Genomic DNA, 24,090 nt, shown 5'->3' with positions numbered 1-24,090 from the left:
GGGCATGGCTACCTGAGTGAGCTGAGTCGCCGGGGCATGGCTACCTGAGTGAGCTGAGTCGCCGGCATGGCTACCTGTGTGAGCTGAGTCGCCGGCGCATGGCTACCTGTGTGAGCTGAGTCGCCGGCGCATGGCTACCTGTGTGAGCTGAGTCGCCGGCGCATGGCTACCTGTGTGAGCTGAGTCGCCGGCATGGCTACCTGAGTGAGCTGAGTCGCCGGCATGGCTACCTGAGTGAGCTGAGTCGCCGGCATGGCTACCTGAGTGAGCTGAGTCGCCGGCATGGCTACCTGTGTGAGCTGAGTCGCCGGCATGGCTACCTGAGTGAGCTGAGTCGCCGGCATGGCTACCTGTGTGAGCTGAGTCGCCGGCATGGCTACCTGTGTGAGCTGAGTCGCCGGCATGGCTACCTGTGTGAGCTGAGTCGCCGGCATGGCTACCTGAGTGAGCTGAGTCGCCGGCATGGCTACCTGAGTGAGCTGAGTCGCCGGCATGGCTACCTGTGTGAGCTGAGTCGCCGGCATGGCTACCTGTGTGAGCTGAGTCGCCGGCGCATGGCTACCTGAGTGAGCTGAGTCGCCGGCATGGCTACCTGTGTGAGCTGAGTCGCCGGCATGGCTACCTGTGTGAGCTGAGTCGCCGGCATGGCTACCTGTGTGAGCTGAGTCGCCGGGGCATGGCTACCTGAGTGAGCTGAGTCGCCGGCATGGCTACCTGAGTGAGCGGAGTCGCCGGCATGGCTACCTGAGTGAGCGGAGTCGCCGGCATGGCCTGTGGTGGCTGGCCCGGCGCTGCCTTCTGGCCAGCCTGGTTTGCTCCCTCGAGCTGAGCAAAGTTCTGCCCCGTGGAGAGCTGCTGCAGTGAGAAGAGGCAGAAGATGGGGGAGAGAAAGCGAGAGAGGAAAGGAGGTCAGCGTAACAGGAGGGGGGGCTCAGTCACTGCGGGAAGCCACGTCTCTCCTTCTGCTCCTGAGTGCAGGCAAACGGCTGGTGTTTAACAAGCTTATCGGGAGCCTGAATTAGCTCATTTACCTTCCACATGGAAAACAAAAGCCTCAAAATAAAAGATCCAAATAAATCACAGAACCTTCAAAAAGGCCATGATACCATCATTTCAAACCAAAAGACAACTGATGTAAAACATCAAGCGGGACACAAAAGTGAATCTTTGTGAAGTTATTCCAGCACCCCATCCTGTACAGTGTGGTTTCAGTCAAACCCGGGGGGTGCAGGATGAATGTGCAATCAGAGGAACGAAGATCTACCTGTGACTGGAAAGCTGCAGTGTGGAAATAGGGTTGGAACTGTGAGAGATGAAAACAGAGCATAAGAAAAACACTCATCTCCCACATAGGGTCACGGTCTGCGGACGCAGCTGTGACTCAGAATTACGCTGCCGGAAACTGGGCACCCATCACCGCAAACGGACAGACTACCGCCAGCCCCAGCCGAGAGTGTCGGAGCTGTCAGGCGGCTGGCGCCACTCTTACCTGCTGGCCATGCTGTGCAGTCGATGTCGCAGATGCGTAGTTTTGAGAAGCCAACTCAGCTGGCTGTGCTGTAGGTGGGTAGGTCTGCGCAGGCTGCTGAGTTTGCTGTGGAGTAGCTATTGCAGCTGGGTAGGTCTGGGCAGGCTGCTGAGTTTGCTGTGGGGTGGTTATTGCAGCTGGGTAGGTCTGTGCAGCTTGTTGGGTTTGCTGTGGGGTAGCCATTGCAGCTGGGTAGGTCTGCGCAGGCTGCTCAGTTTGCTGTGGGGTGGCTATTGCAGCTGGGTAGGTCTGCACAGGCTGCTGAGTTTGCTGTGGGGTGGCTATTGCAGCTGGGTAGGTCTGCGCAGCTTGTTGGGTTTGCTGTGGGGTAGCCATTGCAGCTGGGTAGGTCTGCGCAGGCTGCTGAGTTTGCTGTGGGGTGGCTATTGCAGCAGGGTAGGTCTGCGCAGCTTGTTGTGTTTGCTGTGGGGTAGCCATTGCAGCTGGGTAGGTCTGCGCAGGCTGCTGAGTTTGCTGAGGTGTGGCAATTGCAGCCGAGTAGATCTGTGCAGCTTGTTGGGTTTGCTGTGGGGCGGCTATTGTAGCTGGGTAGGTCTGCGCAGCTTGTTGGGTTTGCTGTGGGGCAGCTATTGTAGCTGGGTAGGTCTGCGCAGCTTGTTGAGTTTGCTGTGGGGTGGCTATTGCAGCTGCATAAGCTGGCGCAGCTTGCTGGGTTTGCTGTGGGGTGGGTATTACAGCTGGGTAGGTCTGTGCAGTTTGTTGGGTTTGCTGTGGGGCAGCCATTGCAGCTGAGTAGGTCGGCGCAGCTAGCTGACATGGTTGTGCAATTGGTGCAGGGGCTGAATAGATTTGTGCAGTCAGTTGGCTCTGCTGTACAGTGTTTGCTGTAGCTGAATACATCTGTGCAGTTACTGAGACATGCTGTGCAGTGGCTGCTGCAGATACATAGGTCTGTGCAGATGCTGCAGCTGGGTACACTTGCGCAGTCTGCTGACTTGACTGAGAAATGGCTGCTGCAGGTGGGTAAGCCGGTGCAGTTAGCTGGCACTGCTGTGTAGCAGCTACTCCCTGGTAAGTCTGCACAGTTGGCTGGCCAGCCTGTGCAATGGGTGCTGCAGCTGGGTACATCTGTGCAGACTGCTGGCTTGGCTGTACAGTGGTCATTGCAGCTGGGTAGGTCTGCCCAGTCTGCTGGCTCGGCTGTACAGAGGACACTGCAGTTGGGTAGGTCTGTGCAGGCTGCTGGCTCATCTGTACAGAGGGTGCTGCAGCCGGGTAGGTCTGTGCAGGCTGCTGGGTCATCTGTACAGAGGGCGCTGCAGCCGGGTGGATCAGCACAGTCTGCTGGGTCGGCTGAACAGAAGATGCTGCGGGTGGGTAGGTCTGCGCAGACTGCTGGCTCGGCTGTACAGAGGGCACTACAGGCTGGAAGGTCTGTATAGTCGGCTGGCTTGGTTGTACAGAGGGAGTTGCAGGGTGAAAGGTCTGCGCAGTCTGATGGCTCTGCTGCATAGTGGGCGCTGCAGCCTGATAGGTTTGCACAGGCTGCTGGCTCTGTTGTAAAGAAGGAGTTGCAGGGTGGAAGGTCTGCGCAGTCTGGTGAATTTGCTGCATACTGGATGCTGCAGTCTGGTAGGTCTGCACAGGCTGCTGGCTCTGCTGTAAAGAGGGAGCTGCAGGTTGGAAGGACTGTGCAGGCAGCTGGCCGGCCAGTGGAGGTGGAGCTGTGGCAGCCGTTTTGGGAGAGACCGGCATCCCAGACTGGAAGAGAACAAATCTGTATTAAAAGCAATATATGAACGGATTTACACTTCAAGCACTTGCTGAAAGAGAAAATTGTTGTGCATCGATAAATCAACACTGAAAAGCTTCCAAACTGCAGTGTGGAGAAGGGGGAGAAGACGCCCCAAAAGATCTGACAGACATCCATAGACCCAGCCTAGGATAGCAAAGGTGGGGGAATGTGGGTAGTGAGCCATTCACAGAAGCCTCAGTGCACCATCCCAGAGGAGCAGCTGGTAGTTGTGGGATGGGGGGGAGCATGGCCTCTCAGATGGGGAAGAGAAAGTGACGCACCACCATGTTTTAAAAGACCCTTTTACTACCAGTGGAAAAGCGAAGCAGGAACGAAAAGAGGAGTCTGCTGCCCCCTGCAGGCAGAGGCCCCGACCCGCAGACCCCAGAGTGGCAGCCCCATGCTCATGGCGTTCGCCAGGACTACAGGTTGTAGAGGCAGGTGGTGCTCGGCCTCCGTCCTCTAACCTACCGTGACACCGGGCCAGTTTCCACACGCTAACTCCACGCGCTGTGGGCTCAGAGGCGCCTCATCACTGCACCTGCGCAGACGGCCGGGGCTCTCGTCCCAGGGCCGGGAGTGTGACCAGCTGGGGGCCTCCTTGTGGCCAAAGGAGGGCCGGCGTGGGCCTCTGTCAGGCGAGCTTGGAGTGAGGGGCGGGCCGTGTCTCTTCATGCTGATGATGTAGTGCAGAGACTTGTGCAGGAGGGTGAGTTCTGGGCTCTCAGCGGTGCCCCTGCTGGCCGTGATGGGCGGCGCCCCACACAGGGAGGACCTGCAGCCGGTCCATGGGCCACAGAGGGATATGCAGGCTTCGCAGCAGGGCAAGCCGGCCACGTACTGAGGCGAGCTGGGGCTCAGTGGGGAACCCAGGTCCGAGTGGCGCCGAGCCAGGAGCTCGGCCGGGGAAGGCTCCACAGAAGAGTCACTGTGGCGACGGGCGTCCCAGTGCAGCAGGGGGGGGTGAAGCAGCAAAGGGGGCTTCAGCAGGGCAAAACCATCGCATGTAGGGCTAGACTCTGAGGAAGACATGTTCTCATCTGCAGCCCACATGCCCCTCCGGTCAGAGGCGGTCCGGTGCCCCGGGTAGCAGCAGCACGGTGGGGGCGTTAGGGGACGGTACGTGGGGCTCAGGCGAGCGTCGCAGCGCACAGCTTCCACCAAGGAGGCGCTGGCACGCCTGGCAGAGAGGCAGCCCCCTGCAGGCGGCCAGGCGCTACAGCCGTCGGAGCAGCCGTCAGACGGGGGGGGCTCCCAGATCACACAGGGCACGCTGGAACGGTGCTGCTCGCACAGCGGTAGGCAAGAGAGAGAAACGTCAAGGTCGCTTGGCCAAAACAACATGGCCGCACCGGCCGCACCCATCTGAGCACGGATCTGCTGTGGGGCTCCGATCGACATCTCAGAAAAAGCGGAGGAATTCATTCGTGCCTCACTGCAGGAATGAGGATGGCGGTGGGCGTCTGAGGGCGTGAGGGCCGGCTCAGACGCGCACACGGAGATGGACAGATAGAGCGAGAGAGAGAGAGAGAGAGATGGCCACGAACCTGTGGTGCGGGGGCAGTAGAGGCCTCCAGCAGCGACTGGTAGAGGGCACCTCGCTGGCTGCCATGGGAGTCGGAGTAGGCAGTGGAGCCCAGGCCACTGTCGAAGGTGCCATCTGCTGTGAGCCACACAGACACATCCGGGACAGAAGACACTCTGCATGTTAGTCACCCAAAAAAACAACAGGGAAACATGTGGCCTGAACAGAGGAAGGAAAACCTGACACCCAAACCCACGTACTGTGGTGGCGAGTCGTTTGCGGTATACTCACACGCTCACTTGGCCTGATTATCGAGTCGTTTTGTAAGACAATACAGACAAGCAGGCGACTAGCCACAGCGAGCGGCTCCCTACGAACAACTTCTCCTGAATCTCTCAACCCGCACCAGCAAGTGCAGATCGCAAGACGCGCCAGGACGTCAGTAAAGCAAAGCAGTTAAAAGTTTCAAGATAACAAAAGTGCTTTAACTATCACCCACGGTGAACGAACATGCAGCACAATTAGGGTGACCAGATAATCCACGTCAGGAGAGACACTATGAGCTACTTCAGGTTTTACAAACTACTTTAAAACTGAAATGCTCCTGTGCTCAGCTGAATTGTTCAGTTTGTCTTGTACATTTACTGGTTTGCTTCCTTGATTGAAAGACTCATCCAGCTATTTCACATTAACATTAGTGACAAACATATGATTAAAGGAGACTGACCAATCAGCACACAGCAAGAAATCAGTGCTTAAGTCCTTTTAATTGAAATGGTTGAATTGGTAGTTCATAAACCTTACCGTAGCTCATAGTGCCACTCCTGACATACATTAGGTGGTCACCCTAAGCTAAAGCACAACAGATCTACTCCCTAAAAAATATATAAATCACAAATAAATTGAATAGTGTAGTACAGGTGAGGTAGATGGATGGCTTGTAAATGTGGAAGGTGCAGATTTATGGCAAAGTGCAGCGATGGGCTGAACGAGTCCTGCGACCTGGTTTGGGTCAGGGGTGGCAAGGCCTGCAGAGACGCTTAGGCAGCTGAAATGTCACAGATATTAATCAAACTGGGGAGGGAAGTGTGCAGCCAATACACAGGCAGCCTGTCAGCCATCACTCAGCAAATAGACTCTTATAGGGGGATGAATGAATGAATATATATAAATACAGACACACACACACATATATTCAAATAGATATATGAGTCTGAGTCATTTTAGCACATTTTAATCTTTTGGGCACTGGACATTTTGAATGTGCCTGTGTATATGAGAATGCATGTGCAATGCCTCACATGTAACAGAGGTGGCGCTGGCGGGCAGGTTGCATTGCCGGGCGTGCTGATCAGCCTCAGGCTCTTCAGGCTCGGGGGGACCGCCGTGTGCCGCTGGACCGTCAGGCACCTGTGGCGGAGTCTGCTGGGGTGGAGCGCCCTCCGCTGGCCGATGTGCATCCCTGTCACATGCCGGCACATTTCGCTCCCTCTTCCACTTGATCAGCGACACACGGTCCCGTATGGACTTGCCCACGATCTTGGCGTCGCTCTCGTGAAAGAAGCCGGACTCCACCTGTGGGGTTTGGGCACACAGGAGACAGGTGTCACGAACCGGTCGGGCGCGGGCACCATACGGCATTCTAGCGCCACCTACTCACTGCACCGAAGAACTTTAATATCTGCTCAATGGCAGAGAGAGCAGGCTGGCTCACTGCGCCATTAATCGATACTTTCAGTTCCGGGCAGCAGAGCTGTCGGGAATTACTGTCCCAGCTTCATCCCCCATTTTCACATGCAAATAATTGCATAACCTCTAATTAAAGCTGGGGAATTTTCCTACCCAGATGGGACAATAAGAGGCAGACAGGAACTATAGTGTACTAATCCCCCCCAGGAGGCCTGACCCATCCTGAGGTATTGTGACAACACGGGGCAGCAGCAGCAGCAGAGGCAGCCCCCAGCCCCCCCAACGCCTGGTAAGAACAGCCCTCACTCAGGATTGCAGAGGAGGAGGGGGAAGGCTCTGAGAGGCACGCCGCCTCTGCATGCTGACAGAATGGTCACATGTAACCCTGGGCCAATCAAATGCTACTTCACTGCCTTTCTGAGCTGCTGCTTCACTCTCTGAGCATGTGGGGAATTAAAGACCCCAGCGGCCCACGGCGGCCACTCAGGTGACTGCTCATTAATGAATTATTAAACACACCAGTAATAAAAATCTCCTGTAGTCATATTTATCAAATATTCAGCACCCAGCATCGTTTCAGAATCAGGAATGAAGATACGCTCAACCCCACAAACACAAAACAATGAAAGAAAAACAACACGACTGGCAGGAGTCACTGTGATTCCTTATTATCTCAATCTGAGTGAAAGGCAAGTGAAAGATTCTTGGAATTCAGAAAGAAGCTATCAACCTCAATCTGGATCAGGGCACATTCTTGGTCACACACAAGGAAGCTGTTTGCACAAGTCTTTTGCTCAAGATCATGGTGTGGGGGGGGGGGGGGGTGTTTGGCTTCTTACCTTGTTTGTTCATTTTCTCGTAAACAGACAGTTTTTTTCCCTAATTTTAACAATAGACCATTTGATAAAATGAAGGCAGAGTCTGAGAGAGAGACAGAGAGTTATGTGGCTCCTGGACACAGATGGTGCTCAGAAGACCTGTCTAGGGCAGTTTCTGCTTACGGGGTCTCCTGAGATGTAGGGGTCACTGCAGCGAGTGCTTGAAGAAGCTCTAGGTTTAATGATGTGACAGAATATCCATCCTGAAATACAGAACATGCACTGGCTGGCAAAAAAAACAAAACAATTCTCATATGTGCACCCACCATTTCCTGAGCAACACCCTCGGGAACTTCCTTTTCCAGGTCAAAGGTGAATTCTATAGCACCGCTCTCTTTATATTTCCCTTTCAGCTTCTTGGGATCTTCAACCCAAAGTTTCAGGGCTATAGAGGATTTCTTGCCGTCATCCTCCTCTGCCAGTTCAACCCGGACTCCAGTGTCCTCCGCGAAGAATGCGTGGTTCAGGAGGTCTTTAATGGAAAATCTACACGAACAGATCACACGTACGTCACAGCCAACGGTGACATAGACCGATCAGAAACGGTGGGCATCGTTAATGCCGCTCTAATAAACTGCAGGAACAGTCAAAAACTGAAGAAACAGATATTCCCTCATTTGGAACATTTACGGGCATCCAATACATTTCAGATGTGCAAGACTGTGATCACACACCATTCAGAAATAACAGGCCCGTCTGTCATTATCAGACTCACCTCTCCTCCTTCTTCTGACAAATGCATTCCCCGATAATTTCCTTAATTTCTGGATCTGTCACCTTGTTGTAGCTTGCGGGTTTCACCCCCTGGGAAATGGAGACATATGAACGGGAGTAAAATGCACATGGAGAGCTGAAAATCTGGCAGACTGCTGGACAGCGGCACGCAGACAGGAAGTGACACGTGAGGTTTCCCAGAAGCCCACAGCCCTTCTGCAGGATGCTGGCATGGGACCCCACTGAAGGACCACACAGCATTCCTTTCCTCTTCAGGATGGAGAAGTAGCTTTTTACATGGTATCAGGCTGCAGTATCCAGCCCGTGTGGCTGGTCTCTTTCTCTGTCGCATGAATGTACAGTTTCCAAACGGAAGTCTGATCGGTTTACCAGTCCCTAACCCTCCTTCCCACCCGGAACTCTACACTGCACACTTACAACATTTACTTCCATCATGTAGGTTTTATGTTACTGTAACCATGAAGTGATTCCTTGTTACCTGTAGCTGGCTCATCAACCTACGAACTCTTAACACTTCAGCCACACTGGCTCATTATTAGACTTGAGGCCCAAATTCATGGTAAGAATAAAGTACTGACGTCAAACTCTGGTCATCCTTTTTTCTGGCTCTTGTACTGAACTATTTAAAGTTCTTATGACTAGCCCACACACACATGCAAATTAATGCTAATTTTATTAATCCCGGGGATACTTGTAGAGAGAGTATTGTACAATCTACAGTAATACACATGTATTAAGGAAATCCTAAGAAATCTTTTTGCTCAATGAACTGCAAAGGTTTGAATAAGTATAATGAGCTATCAGTTCATGGACTGGTTAGTGTGATGTGAGATGTAAAGTCATTTGGTCACCACAATGTAACCTCTACCCAGCCCTAACCCTAACCTTAACCATAAGTAACCAAACAATATACTTTTGGCATTTTTAGTTTTTTGATTGCAGTCACTTTGTGGGGAAAATAGTCCGCCAATGTTCAAATAACAGGTCTTTATTACATTATGGGGAACATTTGGTCCCCACAATATAATATAAACATTACTCACACACACACACACACACACACAGTACTGTAAGAGTGACATTAACCCCTAACTTACACTGGTGACCTTCCGATAAATCTGGGCAGCATTCTGGCACTCGGAGTATGGGTATTCCGAGGTAGCCATCTCCAGCATACACATGCCGAAGGCGTAGACGTCCACGGATTCGTCGTAGTGCTCCTCGTACATTTCTGGAGCCATGAATTCAGGGGTCCCTACAAAGCAGTTAGATAACTGATTAAAAACACAAGCTACCTTTGCCTTCCACTCTGTCAGTGCATGAGACAAGCATAGGACAATCGCTCAGCTTCGGTTCATCGAAAGGACTCCCTGTGTACAATATGAAGTAAGTAACTCAAGTAAATATCATGAGCCACAGAGGCATGACAGGAAAGCAGGCATGATGTTCACTCACCTATGACACTTTTGGCGAAAGAGGCTCTCTTCAGCGTGGCCAGGCCAAGATCTCCGATCTTGACAGAGCCGGTTGGGCCGGTGATGAAGATGTTGTCGCACTTGAGGTCCCGGTGAATGATGGGTGGCGTCCTGGTGTGGAGGAAGTGCAGGCCTTTCAGGATCTGCCGACACCAGCTTCTCAGGACCTTGGGCTTCATCACCTTGAACCTCTTCAGGTACCTGCAAGGACACCAGCAAACAGAGCCGACCGCTATTGGTCCGATCCCCTCTGCAAGCCCATGACCCGTTGGCACCCTCGAGCGGAGCCCGGCTCACGTTTTTAGCGTCCCTGACGTCATGAGCTCCGTCACCAGCACAATGCACTTCTTGCCCTTGAGTGGTGACTCCCAGAAGTCGTAGAAGCGCACAATATTGGGGTGCTGAAGGCCCTTCAGCATCTCAGCCTCCTCTTTGAACCTCTGCCGCTCCACCTTGGACAGCTTGCGGTCCTGGGACAGGAATAACCCACATGGCTCATTATCCTCTCGAAGCACATGCTTCTTAACTTGGAAAGCTGGGCTTGCAGTGGCTCAGACTGTTAGATGCAGTGATCAACTCTTGACGAGGGATGAGGCTCCAAGTAGCTGCCCAATGGAATAATGCTCTAGCTTGGGTGAGGACCTCTCTGGGTGTGGCTGCACATGGAGGGGTCTGTGTTGCCCCTTTGAAATAAAAATGCTAACGACTTGAAACAGAAACCTTGGGCTCACACAGACGCCATGAGATGATGACCGTAGCCGGCTTGCGAGGATACTGTCATTAATGGCTGCCGCTGCTATTAATCAATATTGTTTTAATGTCTTGCGAGGGTAGCTAACTTGGGGGTGGGGGCAATTTTATTCACGTTCAATACTTGACGTGTCAACTGAGCTTGAATGATTCTTTAAAAAAAAAAAAAAACCCAGCTGACGCTCGCAAGGATGAAAGGGTACTCCGAATCGATATCACTGTCCACTGCCATCAGTTCGCAACTGTATAAATCTCAAATCTGCTGACAGCAGGAAAAGCCATTATCTCTATTACTTTATGGCTCTCCAGCACTGATCTTTAAACGTAGGGCCATTACATAACCCTGGAGGCAGTGATACCCAACACCTCGTGTTGGGAAATGGGCGCTGAGAGGCACCACAGATGATAAATAATGTCATGAGATGATCTCATTCATTTTAATTATTTTAAGGGAGGACCAGTGGGTGCGGAAGCAGTGAACAAAAGCACCTCCACCTTCCCCCCAGAGCAGTGCTGACGGAGGAGTGAATGGAGACCACCACTGCAGCCCTCACCGGAGCTTTCACCAGTGTCCAAAAAGGCAGTGGGCATAAATAAATAATGCAAGGCTGCAATGGATCCATTTTGGTCTGCCCCAGGTCGGTCCAGGCCGGTGTCCAGAGATGCTGTCAGCATCTCGTCAGAATCTCACCGGGGGGGCGTGAGCATACCGGCTTCTGAAATATTCATAGTCGGCACGCTGGCAGAGTGTGACATGCACAGCATGGACGCACACGGCGTGTATCCAAAAATACATAGATCGATAGGGCTCAGAACGTAGATGAGCAGCGCCATGGAAGGGAACCGTGCTTCGTTAGCATGCTTACCTAAATCAGCGCTAACAAGCGCCAATGAAAAGAGCGAAGATTTAGCCAGTTATCTGGACAAAAAGATGCAAACCAGCGACAAGTGCAAACATGTCACGGCGGGATCAAAGGCATTTCACTTTGCCGTTTGATTAAAACGTGAAACAGATCGATGGCGATGCGCGCCGAGCTGGGCGGCAGTGCTGAGGGCAGCACTTTCCCCTCCACGCTCAGGCCGACGGCCCAGAAAATGGCTTGTGACATTAACAGGAAAGCATCCATAACCGACTTTCCACCGTGTCAGCCCCAAACCAACGGGCCATTTAGCCTGGCTGCTGTGGCCATGCGCGGGCTCTCACAGTTGCTCCTCGGGGCGTCTCTGGTGTACAGTTCTGGCCATTTTCTGCCAGCTCCCAGACACGTATCACTGGCCCTGCAGCAGCCAGGATGCCACGATAGGCAGGTTTGTCTTATCACCACTAGGGAAACACTTTCTGTGGCGCCGGATCCCCCCCCCACCCCCCGGCTACGATGCGTTATCGCTGATGCGATCTCCCCCAAAGAGCCTGCTCTGTAAAGGGCATGCCTCCATAACTGTATGCCAGACTATCAAATCGTACCCAGCATGGCAGCCCTATCAGGACCCGGGGATCGCATCGTGTGGCATAAGAACCTTTTCTCAGGCTGACGGCGATCCTCCATTCAGAACCCTTGTTAAAAGAATACCTGTCACTCCCAAGTGTTCTCCTACCCAAAATGTCACGTGTTGAACACTCCGGAAGGTGCCATCTCAGCCGAGATGTCACACCTCCATCTGGCAGCCTGCTAGCCTGCCATGCACAGGGTGCCCGGGGAAAATGCCCTCTTCTGGCACATCACATCACCTTTGCACATCATGCTTCACAACACAGTAGTAACACACACAGAGGACCTACACTGACTTGTTTATCTTCCTTTAAGCCCTTATCCGAGAGCCATCATTAAGTGAAACACAGCGGGCGACCACCCATCTTTACAGACGCAGCCCCCCCCAGCGTGAAACGCAGATGTGGCAGAAAGTGGGGACAGGCTATGACTCATTACTTGATTCATCATTATGAATAACTTCACACCACACAGGTGACTCCGACGAGGGCCAAACGTCCACCGTCCACAGGGAGGCAGCAAGGGTAGCATGGGGTGGTATTTTGAGTTTACCATGGTATTTCAGGCATACTGCTGTATTTTGAAACCTGGTCCACCTCCAAATTTAATCGTGGGGGGGGGGACCCTACCCCCTTCTCAGTGAAATTCATCACCAAGATTTCAAAACACCAAAATAGTGCTGCTTTTGAAAATACCACCAAAAAAAACATATATCATGCTATAATGTAAGGACCATATGGCGGTATGAAAAATTAGATACTGCCCAAGCCTACGCAAGAATCAAACTTTTTCACGTCTCCCAGGATAAAGGCTTTCCAGCACGTTAACGGCATAAAACGCCCACATAACAGCGCCATGCATGTTAAAGGCTGCACCTGAAGCTCACTTCTGCAACCGATCTTTATCATGTTGTTCCGCCTAGGTACACTTAGATCTTATGAAGCAAGCAGAAGGTGGAATCTTCTCGTCTCCTCACTGGAGCTGAGACAGGCATTAAGCTAGAATAAGGACTGACTTAAGAAGAGGAACCAGGAAGCCTCAAGGCAGGGTACATAAATCCTTCATTTCATGTGTTTGCACTAAATAAAGCGAGAGCCTACTGGCAGAGAGCCCGAAGGTCTCATTTAGTTGCCGATTCTGACATCAGAAACCATGACGCTCCAGATATTGCGTTGACAGAAACAGCAGTACTGTTGCGGCGACCGACGAGAGGTACTCAAGCTCCAACCTGAAGAATCAACCCTTGGAAAGTAGCCCATCAGATCACGTTACCAATAGCTTCCAGTTAAAGATCCACTCCAACGCCAGCCCATACCACACACGTGAAGAAATCCATTTATTTGGAAGAAATGTCCCTGGGGATTGTTGCCCAAGACAATAACAAATTCATGTCTCGTGAATCTAGCTACCGCTGCATCACAAGCAACATAAACATGCAACTGGCACTTTACTTTAGGAAAGTATCTTGCTGACATCACAGGGCAGCATTTTTGTTGCAATAGGGTCTGAGGAGAGTAAAGTTATCATGCATTAGACCAGGGGTAGGGAACCTGATCCATGGAGAACCTGTGTGGGTGAGGTTTTTTGGGATGACCTCTCAATCAGCCAATAACAGAGGGTCCCCAGGACAGCATATATCCCTTATCATGTCAATCTATGTTTGACAACTTGGACATGCTTCTATCTGTAAGCCGTGTCATAGTTCATACATCAGGGGCCCCCATTTTGCAGAGGTTGTGGTTTCCCCCATGAAAAAGAAGAGTAGTCAAAGATATGGTGATAACTTGATAAAGAAATTATGCATAAAGCAACAGACATTAGAATTTTAAACACAAGGACAACATATATAATTTCTGAATTTTTGAAAAACGCGCCTTTAAGATGTTTAATGAACATGCAATGACTTCTTCTGTAGACTCCAGGTTCTTTACAGTCCTGTACTGCATAAGCAGCCATAGAAGACAGAAGGGCAGATGGATGAGATATCCATCTACATTTCTGCAAAACACAGCAACAAAAGGAAAGTAGCACAATCTAGGTCCTGACAAGCCATAACATTCGCAGGTTTTCAGTCTAAAAGAGCACTTAAGCACCCTATTGAACTAATTACGCTTATTTATCTAATTTAGCCCTCTCTCTCTCTATCAGCACTGGGCCCTGACTGCTTAATGAGAACCGGAACACCTGCAGACACTGCGGTCTGAAAGCACTCAGGTTAACCAGAACATCCTGGTTTTGCAGGCCCACTGGACAGACCCAACAGGGGACATTTCTTACACGCTGCCCCTGGTGGTGAGGAGTTCACACGTACTGTCTCTTTGTTCCTCCTTCATGTCACCTGCTAAATCCACAGTACACAAACCAAAGTCAGATTAGAAAATCTTTCAAAAAAGGGTGTTTGTTTGACAAGCGTCAAAGCGTAGACAACAACCGCATACCAGAAGCTCACAATATTTAACAAAACTGGCTGCAGAAGTACTTAAACCGAATGTATGACGGTGCAAAGGGGATGCGAGTCTATCTCCAGCCAACGTCATGGAGTTCTGTGGCCCAAGCCAGACACAACGTGTGTCGTATCAGGCCAATGTGCGCGTCAAGGCACATGAGGTAAACTTAGATGAATAAACACGCAAATCAAAATAACTGTGGCACTATGTAAACCACGGCAATTAGATCCATGCTAAATTATATATCTATTTACAAATCCAAAGAGGAACCATCTGCCACTGTGTACCATGCTCTCGGCGTCCTGCCGAAGGCTCTGGTGCTTCTTGGAAGATGTCCAAATGTCAGAGGGCAAGTTGACTTCCCCGGCAACCAGGAAGTCACGCAGGAGACCCCCTCCGACATCCTGAGCCGAGTCTGGCTTTATCTCCCCCAGCAGACAGTGCCAAAGGGCCCGCGTCAGCCTGGGCCTGGCCCTCGTTGTGCCTCCTGGACACGGTGCTGCACGCTTGTGACAGACGCCAAAAGTCAGTGACCTCCAGTCCACCCTGGCAAAAAAGGAACTTCTTCAAGTGACCTCAGGGATGAAGTATTAGGCCAACATAACCGGGGGTATTTTATGGAAAACCAGATACTGGATCGATGGCCATATCGACAGACAGAGGGACAGGACTATGGGGAACCAGGTACACGAGTTGGAGAGCGGCGGGTTGATGGCGAGGAGCGTTTGCAGAGTAGCACGGCACGCTTCACTGCAAACCCAACAAATTCACGGCAAGCTGCGTTTTCCATTAGAAAACTGCACACAATGCCCAATGTACACAGAACTTATGCTGCTAATTATGGCTGAGAAAGTACCTAGATAAAGATCCCACACTTCATCTCAGCAATACCTTATAAGCGCTCATTCTGTGTGCGCAAAGTTCATCCCGATCCTTAACCAGCATGCTGACTCTGGACCAAACTCTCCAAGCGATAAATCGTTAGTGAGAGAGCAAGCAAAGCGACAGGCTGAGTTGAATCATTTGCCACGGGCCACTTCCCACTCAGTCTGCTTAGGACTAGTCCCATATGAATGGCTGGTCCGACGCAGAGTGGCTCCGGGATCTGCTGGGCCCCGGCCGGCCTTCAGAGGCCTGGCTGTACCCAGAGGGGAGGTTCTGGCTTTGCTGTGAGGAGAGGCACCGAAACCCAAAGCTGCAGCTCCCTCAAGGAGCCTCCTGGACTCAGCAGGATGGTACGGTCCAGCTGCTCGGCCTTTGTTCTCTCACTTAAGGGACCGAAGCCTCCCCCCACCCCCCCCGCTCACATGCACAGTCCCCCTCCACAGCAGAGCCACACACATAAACCGCAAAATCTTCCTAAAACACGCATGTCTGCCGAACATCAAAGTGTCACCGGCAGCCTTTGGGTTTAAGGAAAACACGCAGGGAAAGTAAATAATGCCAAGTAAATGGAGTCATTGTATATCTGAATGATGATGTTTTATTATAGGGATAATATATAATAAATACCATCACACACACAAAAGCAAAGAGCATAGTGGTTAAAGTACAACAAATGGTTTCTGGTTCACAAATATAGGGTCTGTGTCCCTGTATTTAATATGAACTGCTTCCATTTCAGACTTAGAAATGGGGGAAAATTTGTCAGTCATCTTTATTGCTTTGGATTAAAACAAAACATGTAACAAACGGCTAAATGTTATACACTATAATGTAATTCATAATCAAATAGACTGGGAGGCCGCAGCCATTCGGAGCTAGATCCATCACTGAATCAATTTGTGAACAAGTAACACAGTGGAGCAGCACATTCTGCATGCGTGACCTCACAGACTCAGAGACACGGCGGCCCTTAATTGGCCCCATCCACAGCAATGACGGGGCCGATTCATGCCAGGCCACTTTGGGAAAGTTAGCTCAGCCGTGGCCTCGGAACATATCTAGGACTCCTGAGGACACACACAAAAACACACACACACACACACACACACATACACACAGCAACAGCCTTGTTATCATCCATTTTAAATCAAAACACCCGATAGGATCAGTGAGGTGTGCTTGTGCCAGATTACGGCACGCATCTCAGGCACGTCCATCCATTCATCCATCCATCTTTCCTCTTTATCCTCATCAATTGAACCGAACTGAACAAACAAATGCCAGGCAAAAACATTCCATTCTCTCAGGCACATTCCACTTTAATGTCTTCCTGCTTTGATATTGAACCAATCAACTTCAGAATGACTCCATTTATACATAAAACCAAACACACAATTAGCAGATTACATGAAAAATTGGACCTAACGGCTAGCAGCCTAGCAACAGGCCATTCCTACAGAGCACAACCCTGTTTCTCTTATTTCTGCAGTTTGTTTACACGCACTGTTTCTTTGTATTATTTGCACTGTGTTATTGTTGTTGCTTTGTACTGTTGTGTGCTCTTATTCATTTTTTTTCCCTTCTCTTATTTTTTTTTATTTTTATTTTATTCTTTATTATTGTCCCCCAGTCTTTATTGTTCAGTGTTGTTCAGCTCGGGTTCCTTGTTCAGGCTGTATGCTGCTCCGTAGACGGGCAAAATTTATTACACTTGCGTGAAAGGACAATAAAGGGACTCGACTTCCTAAAAGACAGCCCACAGCGGTGAGGTGTGTCCCGTTTAAACAGCATTGCTTAGGGACTCTCTGTCTGCCTGCGCTGCACTTTTTACACCATCGAAAGTGATTTTTTTCTGCAGTAGGCCACCACAGGACAGACTGGCCCTACTCTAAAATATATACGCTCTACACCTGTGTGTGTGTGTGTGTGTGTGAGTGAGATTATAAATAAATATATATATTATATATATATATATATATATATATAAATAAAATACACACACACACACACCTGTAATATCCATCTATGGCAAATTTACTTTAAAGGAGCATCAACCAAATAATACCGTTCAAAAGCTGAAGCTGGGGGTTAAATGGACACTGAACGGAGCCGGCACACGTGATGCGGCAGTAAGCAGCACCGCGGCCGGCAGGGAGCCCCGCGTGTCGCCGCTGGGAGCCGAAACGGTGGAAAATCACAGACGAGCCCTCCTTCCCACTGCAGGAGGAGCGCCGCCGCGGCGCCCTCCTCTGCACAAGCACTGGCATGAGGACGAGTCGCGGCTGCGGCACAGAGTGGGCGGCGGCCAGGGGGAGACCCTGCAGCTCTCAGCAAGGACCACTGATCACAAAGCTCCCCGAGTAGTATGGGGGACATGGCCAGCCGCCATAACTGATGGACGCTGCCGAGGTGAGTGCGAAGAACCGACGTATTCCTGCTAGACTGAAAAGCCCACGTTAATCAGATAAACAGAGGTGCAGCCACTACACTGAGTTAAATAGAATGCTACAGGCACACCGAGGCTCTACAGTGGGGGCCCTGAAGGGGACACAGTGGGCCTGCTGATGTAAATAGAAGTCTGCAACCCGGTCTCACACCCATGGCTGCCTGGCAGCTCACTGTGACCCTGACTGGTTATTCAAAAAATGGACACACTGATAAGGACTTATGAGATGTAAGAGATACCATATTGAAGCTATGAAACTATATTGGGCAAATGGTTTGGTAATGGATGGTCAACCATCAGATGGTGGCCATTGAAAGGCGCCCGGCATGAAAGCAGTGGAGCCCAGACTGAACGGATGCCATCGGGACAGTGACAGTCTGAAAAGTCCCATATTGTAGACAGTAAATCTGCGATTGCTGACACTGTAGGCTATGACTGAGATGGCGATGGCACTTCTCAGTTGGTCAGCATCGTGCCTTTCCAATAAAATGTATAGCAAACCCCCCCCCAAAAAAAGAAACCTCGCCGGACAGCACTCCGACCGCCTTGGCTGCACCCCCTCCCCCGACACGGACTCTAATGCAAGCTTCCCGATTTAGCTGCGTCCTCTGTGAGCTGCACAGCATATTCCGGACTCTCTAACGTCTAGGAGAAACGTTAATTTCACCTGCATGACTTAGCACATCTATTTTAAAGCAGAAGAGAGGAGCACTATTTTAGGCTGACAGGAGATCCCCACGCCTAAACGCACCCCACCCCACCCAACACCTGAGCATCGCCCAATCTCCCCAACCCCAGCTCCAAGCACACAGCACTTTGCTTAACTGTGGATGTCAGTAGCGATTTGTAGAACGCGCCAACTAAAAAAAAACTGCTAATTTTTCTCTTCAAGGATGATTTAACATCTTCGAGCACCATTTTCAGACTGACTGCACCTAAGACGTTATCCCCTTTACAGCTATTTCATTTTGGCACTTTAAATTTTTCATTTAACAAAAACATCTGTCTTAACTAAAAAAAAAAAAAAGCTGCATCCACAGCCCCAGGTCTGGTATCTTACCAACCTCAGTTGAGATACAGAACCTGGATGTTGGATGCTACCTGGCTAAAAGGCCACATGTGAAGGAGCCACATATGGACTCGAGATCTCCCCGCTTCAGATACCCCGTTTTAATTGCAGACATCGGAAAGCGTGAGCCATAGCAGAGCACAGCTCAGCACTAGCACGAGGCCAAATGTGTCCAGAACCGCTTCCAGCGCATGACTTCTAGGACAAACAAGCAGGGAGCCGAACACGGGTCGGCGACTCTGAGAGTAACTGGACCCACTGGTCCCTTCATCGCTAAGGTCGCATAGCAGCGGAAGGGGTCATTTCTACCCCTGACACTGTCAATAAACTACGCCAATTTCCTCCATGTGTATGAAGCCTCAAAGCAACTTCCCAGTGAATCATCTTAACTTCCCTCTCTGCCACACTGATCTCTGCAGAGGATGCTAAGCTAACCACAATACGGCAACCTCAGAGCCAAGTGGGACCCACTCCAACTCACACCCCAGAAACCAAGCCACAGGGAACGGGACCGTGAGAGAGTTGGAAATGGCTCCACTTAATGGCCATTTCCCACTACAATGTGCACATTCACATATGTATGTCACCTCAGCCTCTCATAAAACTCCATAACACATCCTAACACTGACAGCAAACTATGGACAAAAAGATACTGCCACAGCCCAGTAACTAACACAGTCATCTAGTGCAAGACACCAGGGTATAAATCTTAATCAGACAACAGTATGTGAAAAAATGTTCCCACAGTTTGGCAGCATTTCAGTATCGCATCAGCATTTCACGTTCCTCTACCTCTCCGAAGGAGCGCAAAGTGACCAATATGAAATTAATCATGTTAAAAAAACAATCAATAAGTGTGCAAAACTGAAAGCATATGCAGGGTTGACAGAAAACTTTAAAGTAATGAAGAGGCAAATGTGAGTATTACTCACTGTGTGTGTGTGTGTGTGTGTGTGTGTGTGTGTGTGTGTGTGTGTATATATATATATATATATATATATATATATAAGAAACACATTTAATAATAAAATTTGATTATCAGTGAAAGAATGCAACCTTGTAACTGTACCCCATTTTGGGAGGTTCTGCAACAGATCCAAAAGTCAAAAATATAATGTGAAACAATGTGCCAGTTAATCTTGTTACATAAATGGAAAATCATTTCATATCACACAACCATCTGGGAAATAGCCATAAATTACAGAAACAGTTACCATTTCTTAGGTACTACTTGTCTTTAAAGTATCTATCACATAACTATCAACTGTTACCAAAATAATAATTACTGGTTCAAACAGGCATTCCCAAAGAAAATAGGCTTATCCTTTCTTATTTTAAAAATGTGCAGTGTAAATTATGTTGTATTTACAGAACTCATGACTTCAAAGTTTTTGAAGAGATCAAGATAAATTCTCTTACATGACTGTGTGACCTCAATGGATACATGAAATATTAAAAACACCTGTTATGTTTAAAAAATATATATATAAACAGGAATTTAAGTGGAAAATTTCTAGCCAAATAAGGTGGTAAAAATGTTTCATAGTGCACTTACTCCAAAGCCATGTACTGGGTAAGTAGTTGGAATATGGATGGATCACCCTATTAAATTCCCTACCATGTGACAAAGCAGCAATTGTTAACTGCAAAAGACTGAGATGTGTTTGGAAGCTTATCATGCACAGTTAACTTGTAAATTTAGTCACACCATGAAATACCATCAAATCTAAAAGGCTAATAATTACCTGAAGCTCACACCAGGCAACTTCCACCCAGGTGTCGGTGTCTAGTCCTTTGTAGACAGTCTTGAAAGACCCCCTTCCCAGTTCAATGTCAAACTTGAGGAATCTCCCACCGGGGGATGTGGAGACAGCTTTCATTTCGGCCTCCTCCTCGTTCTCGTCACTGGTGGCCTTGCCAGCGCCTTTCCCGTGGTCGGCGGACGCCGCATTGACATCGAGCCGGCCTTTCTCCTTCTCCCCGTCCGCGGCGACGCTCTCCGTGGGGCTGCCTTTCTGTGCGCCCTGGCTCTCGGTGCTGGAGCCCTCTAGCAGGCACCGATCGGCCCCCAGCGTCCTGTCCACAACCGTGCGCAGATTTATGCTGCCTATTTTGCTCCTGCTCTCGCATTCCGGCGCTTCGAAGGCTTGCTCGTCGGAGTCGGAGAACCACAGGGTCCTTCTTATAAACCGCTGGCGCACGATTCTCCGGTAACTGGACGGAGGATAAGCACTAGGGTCGCTTCCCCCCCTCGGCAGCGCCGAAGTATCCATATTATTGACATTGCTGTCACTCGTGGCTTCGTGCACCTTAACGCTCGGCTTGCATCCCGAGCTTGGGCATTCGTGTCCCAGCGGGGGCTCCGAGCTGGATTCGCCCCCCGCTTCCATTTCACCTGAAAATGTTCAATATTTATCAGCGACGACCCAGGGTCGCATCGCCACGCTTGTCTCCCTCCCGGTACCAGCAGCAGCGACGGCCGGCCACAGAGTACCTGCAGATACGCCTACTGACGCAGTTCAGCAACATGGGGCATCACCAGAGCTGCTCCATCGCATCCAGCACGGTCGGCAAGAGGAAGATGCGCTGTGCTCATTTATACTCTTCATGAAAGAAAGACGGGGAAGCCTTAAACGGAGACGGCCATGCTGACGCTTAGGAAGAGCTTTCCTCCCCCTTTAATTCTGCAGATAATCCCCATTCCAGTTCAGCCATAACGAAAACGCACCGATGAATCACCTACGATTTTGCAGCGATGTTCAGTAACTGATCACTTACAATACATCACCTTCCGTAACCGCTAACTAGTTACAACGAGAAAGCCCGATGAAGCTCACAACAGATTGCAAGCAAATTGCCCGTAAGATAAAACGGCTCATTATTAAGTAGTTGGCTCGCCATCTACAAAGCAAGCACACCTAGCTAAATATGATATAGGTACCATCTCTCGGTTCTCCAATCGGCTATAATAGCTAGACTTATGGCTGAATCTTTTCTGCTGGATTCTACATATGTATTTTTTTTCAAAGGCTGGGTACTTACAACACGCGCCAAGATAAAGCGTTAGCCGGTTAAGTGACCCAAAAGAGCAGAAGTGAGCGGCTCCTAGCATTAACGGCTAGCCGCTTGCCATTAGGCAGCTCCTTCCCACTTTCACGATTTAACTGTAGGAGGCTGCGGACGTGCGTTGAAAGAAAAAAAAAAGGCGAAAATCAGTCGTGGATTCCCCTTGACCTTTATACTATAATATTTTAAATAATCCTTGTCATAAAGATGTAAGTCACTCCACTTGCAAGGCGTGTATCGCTTTCAGCTACCTATAGGTAGCCAACGACATAATCCAAAGAAAGAGGCAGAAACAGATTTAATCCCAGCATCTAAACTGCGGTTTTATATTTTCATCCGTAACAAACTACCCATCTGAACAGAAGTGCCACAGAGATCACAGACCCTTTTCCTGTGGAAAATAAGACAATCAATGAGCGCCGCTCGTGTTTCAGATCCACCTCACACACGGTTTCCACTCCCCTAGCAACGACGGCTCGTGCCGTCCAATGCACGCGCTCCTGCTTCCGCCCGCAACGCCTGCTTTATGATAACGGGAGGGGGCATCACGCACACCCTGCCCACCGCACTGTCCACCCAGCCCGGCCCCGACCTGTGCACACGGGAGAATCATATGTCCCGCTTCGTCCGTGCAATTTATAGATTTCCTCCCTCTCGTTTTGGTTTTATTATTTTAGACCACTAAATAAGAGGAATATTGTAGATTATTGAAGAGGGTGGCAACTCTATATTGGGTTAGAAAGTCCATGAAAACTAAAACCATGAAAGTGATCCCCCATAACAGGGGATAATTGCATATGCTGTTCGTACATAGTTCACAAAAAAAGAAACCATGCATGGTTTCTCTCAATACTTTTTGCACAGTATCCCTGAAATGACAACGCGCATTAATAAAGGAAGGAAAACAGTAAAGATAAAGTTAAAACACAGATATTTTTAAGGCAGGGCTAGAGTGCTCACCTGGCGGACCGATGTTATGTGGGCCGGCAAAATTAATCGTGAGGACCTCCCGCTCAGCAAAATCTATCGCTCAACAAAAGTTTAAGGACGTCTTTATTTAATAGGTTATCTAATTATAGAACAGCTAGAATTTAATAGCTAACTGAAAATATCTTTAAATAGTAATATTTACATACTCTACATATTTTATGCATGCAGCATGTAAAATGTGTTTGTCGTCTATCACACAATGATTCGTTATAATCATCCGCTTTCAACGCCGCATATCCAGGTGAGGGCTTCGCTTTCTCGGCATAATTGTTGCTTTTCACAAAACATCTGCTTCGTTATTTATCAATTAGTTTATGAAGTTCATCGATTGCTTTATTTGGTATTGCATGCTGAATTAAAAATACAGCTTGTTAATTTATTCGTTCGATGCTGTTTTTTCAGGGTCAGAGAAAAATTACAAAAATAAAGTCAATGTAACTTTATAATTACGTTATCATTAAACTTTACATATAGGCCTAACTTTATAATTAAATGGACATATAACCGATCTACACAAGAAAATAGAATTTTTAAAATAGAATACAATTTGTCTCAAAATATTTTAAAATAACCAATCCGACAATGATAATTAATGCAAGGATAAATCATTTGTTGAAACGTTTGAATTGTTAATTAGGAATACACATCTTATATATCAATACAAGTATAAATGTTAGCTCGGACTGCACTTACACTTAAATCCAGATTTCTACAGACACCTGTCGTTGATGCAACAGACGGCAGTATGTAGTGTTAAGCTGAGAGTTCTTGGTGAAATCTGCCGGAACTACGCTGTGCTGTCACAGAAGGTTCTATCCTTTTTTTTGGACGTTTATTTACCCCTATAAATTTCTGTCAAAGAAACAGGAAGAACATTAAGAACAGTATCAATAAAGTATGTGCGTGGTGCACTGGTTAGACGTTAGGTAAACTTTCAGGGAGTTTTTATGTGGACTAAATCACTAAATAACGCTCAATGAAAGTGTTAGGGCTGGAAAAGGTAGTAATTAGGCATGGATATTACATGTAATGTACAACACACACACACACACACACATAACCTAAATTAACTTCTTTAATTCTCATACTGGCATTAAAATATTTTGACGGATTTGGAATTTCTGTGTGCATTGTGATATGTTTGTACTATATACAAGACTGTAGTTTAAATAATGAAATTAATACTTAGGGAAAATAGTTCACATGCCCTACTTAAACTTACCCAACTAGAACATAAAATAATCCACTGAATAAGAAATGTTGAATCAATTCACAGTCGCTTTATTGTTATAAGGTTGAAAATGATTACGTAGCTGAAAGAAGACATGGAATTATTGAATTAGCCAATTTATTATGTTTAA

At 48.8% G+C, this 24,090-nt stretch overlaps 1 protein-coding gene across 10 annotated transcripts in view; it reads right to left on the bottom strand.

Annotated features, from left to right (window-relative positions):
• LOC111847804 (serine/threonine-protein kinase WNK2-like) overlaps window positions 1-24,090 on the bottom strand; it is a 46,776-nt gene that overhangs the window by 21,428 nt on the left and 1,258 nt on the right. For 2 of the 10 annotated variants that reach the window (XM_072713141.1, XM_072713142.1), the window contains exons 1-12: window positions 20,419-21,068; window positions 9,884-10,056; window positions 9,567-9,787; window positions 9,209-9,366; window positions 8,092-8,180; window positions 7,643-7,862; window positions 6,111-6,384; window positions 4,832-4,947; window positions 3,756-4,568; window positions 1,490-3,250; window positions 1,265-1,303; window positions 745-855 (exon numbers count right to left, since the gene is read on the bottom strand). In XM_072713141.1, the coding sequence (XP_072569242.1) occupies window positions 745-855; window positions 1,265-1,303; window positions 1,490-3,250; window positions 3,756-4,568; window positions 4,832-4,947; window positions 6,111-6,384; window positions 7,643-7,862; window positions 8,092-8,180; window positions 9,209-9,366; window positions 9,567-9,787; window positions 9,884-10,056; window positions 20,419-21,063 (4,620 nt within the window). In that variant the 5' untranslated portion in view covers window positions 21,064-21,068. Of the gene's footprint in view, window positions 1-744; window positions 856-1,264; window positions 1,304-1,489; window positions 3,251-3,755; window positions 4,569-4,831; window positions 4,948-6,110; window positions 6,385-7,642; window positions 7,863-8,091; window positions 8,181-9,208; window positions 9,367-9,566; window positions 9,788-9,883; window positions 10,057-20,418; window positions 22,306-23,422; window positions 23,582-24,090 lie in introns of those variants that run through there. The other 8 variants (XM_072713140.1, XM_072713139.1, XM_072713138.1 and 5 more) reach the window with 8 other exon arrangements.

Source organism: Paramormyrops kingsleyae, chromosome 6 (assembly GCF_048594095.1).
Source record: "Paramormyrops kingsleyae isolate MSU_618 chromosome 6, PKINGS_0.4, whole genome shotgun sequence".
Classification (NCBI taxonomy): domain Eukaryota; kingdom Metazoa; phylum Chordata; class Actinopteri; order Osteoglossiformes; family Mormyridae; genus Paramormyrops; species Paramormyrops kingsleyae.
Note: the sequence above shows the minus strand (reverse complement) of the source record. Positions and strands in the feature narration are given on the sequence as shown.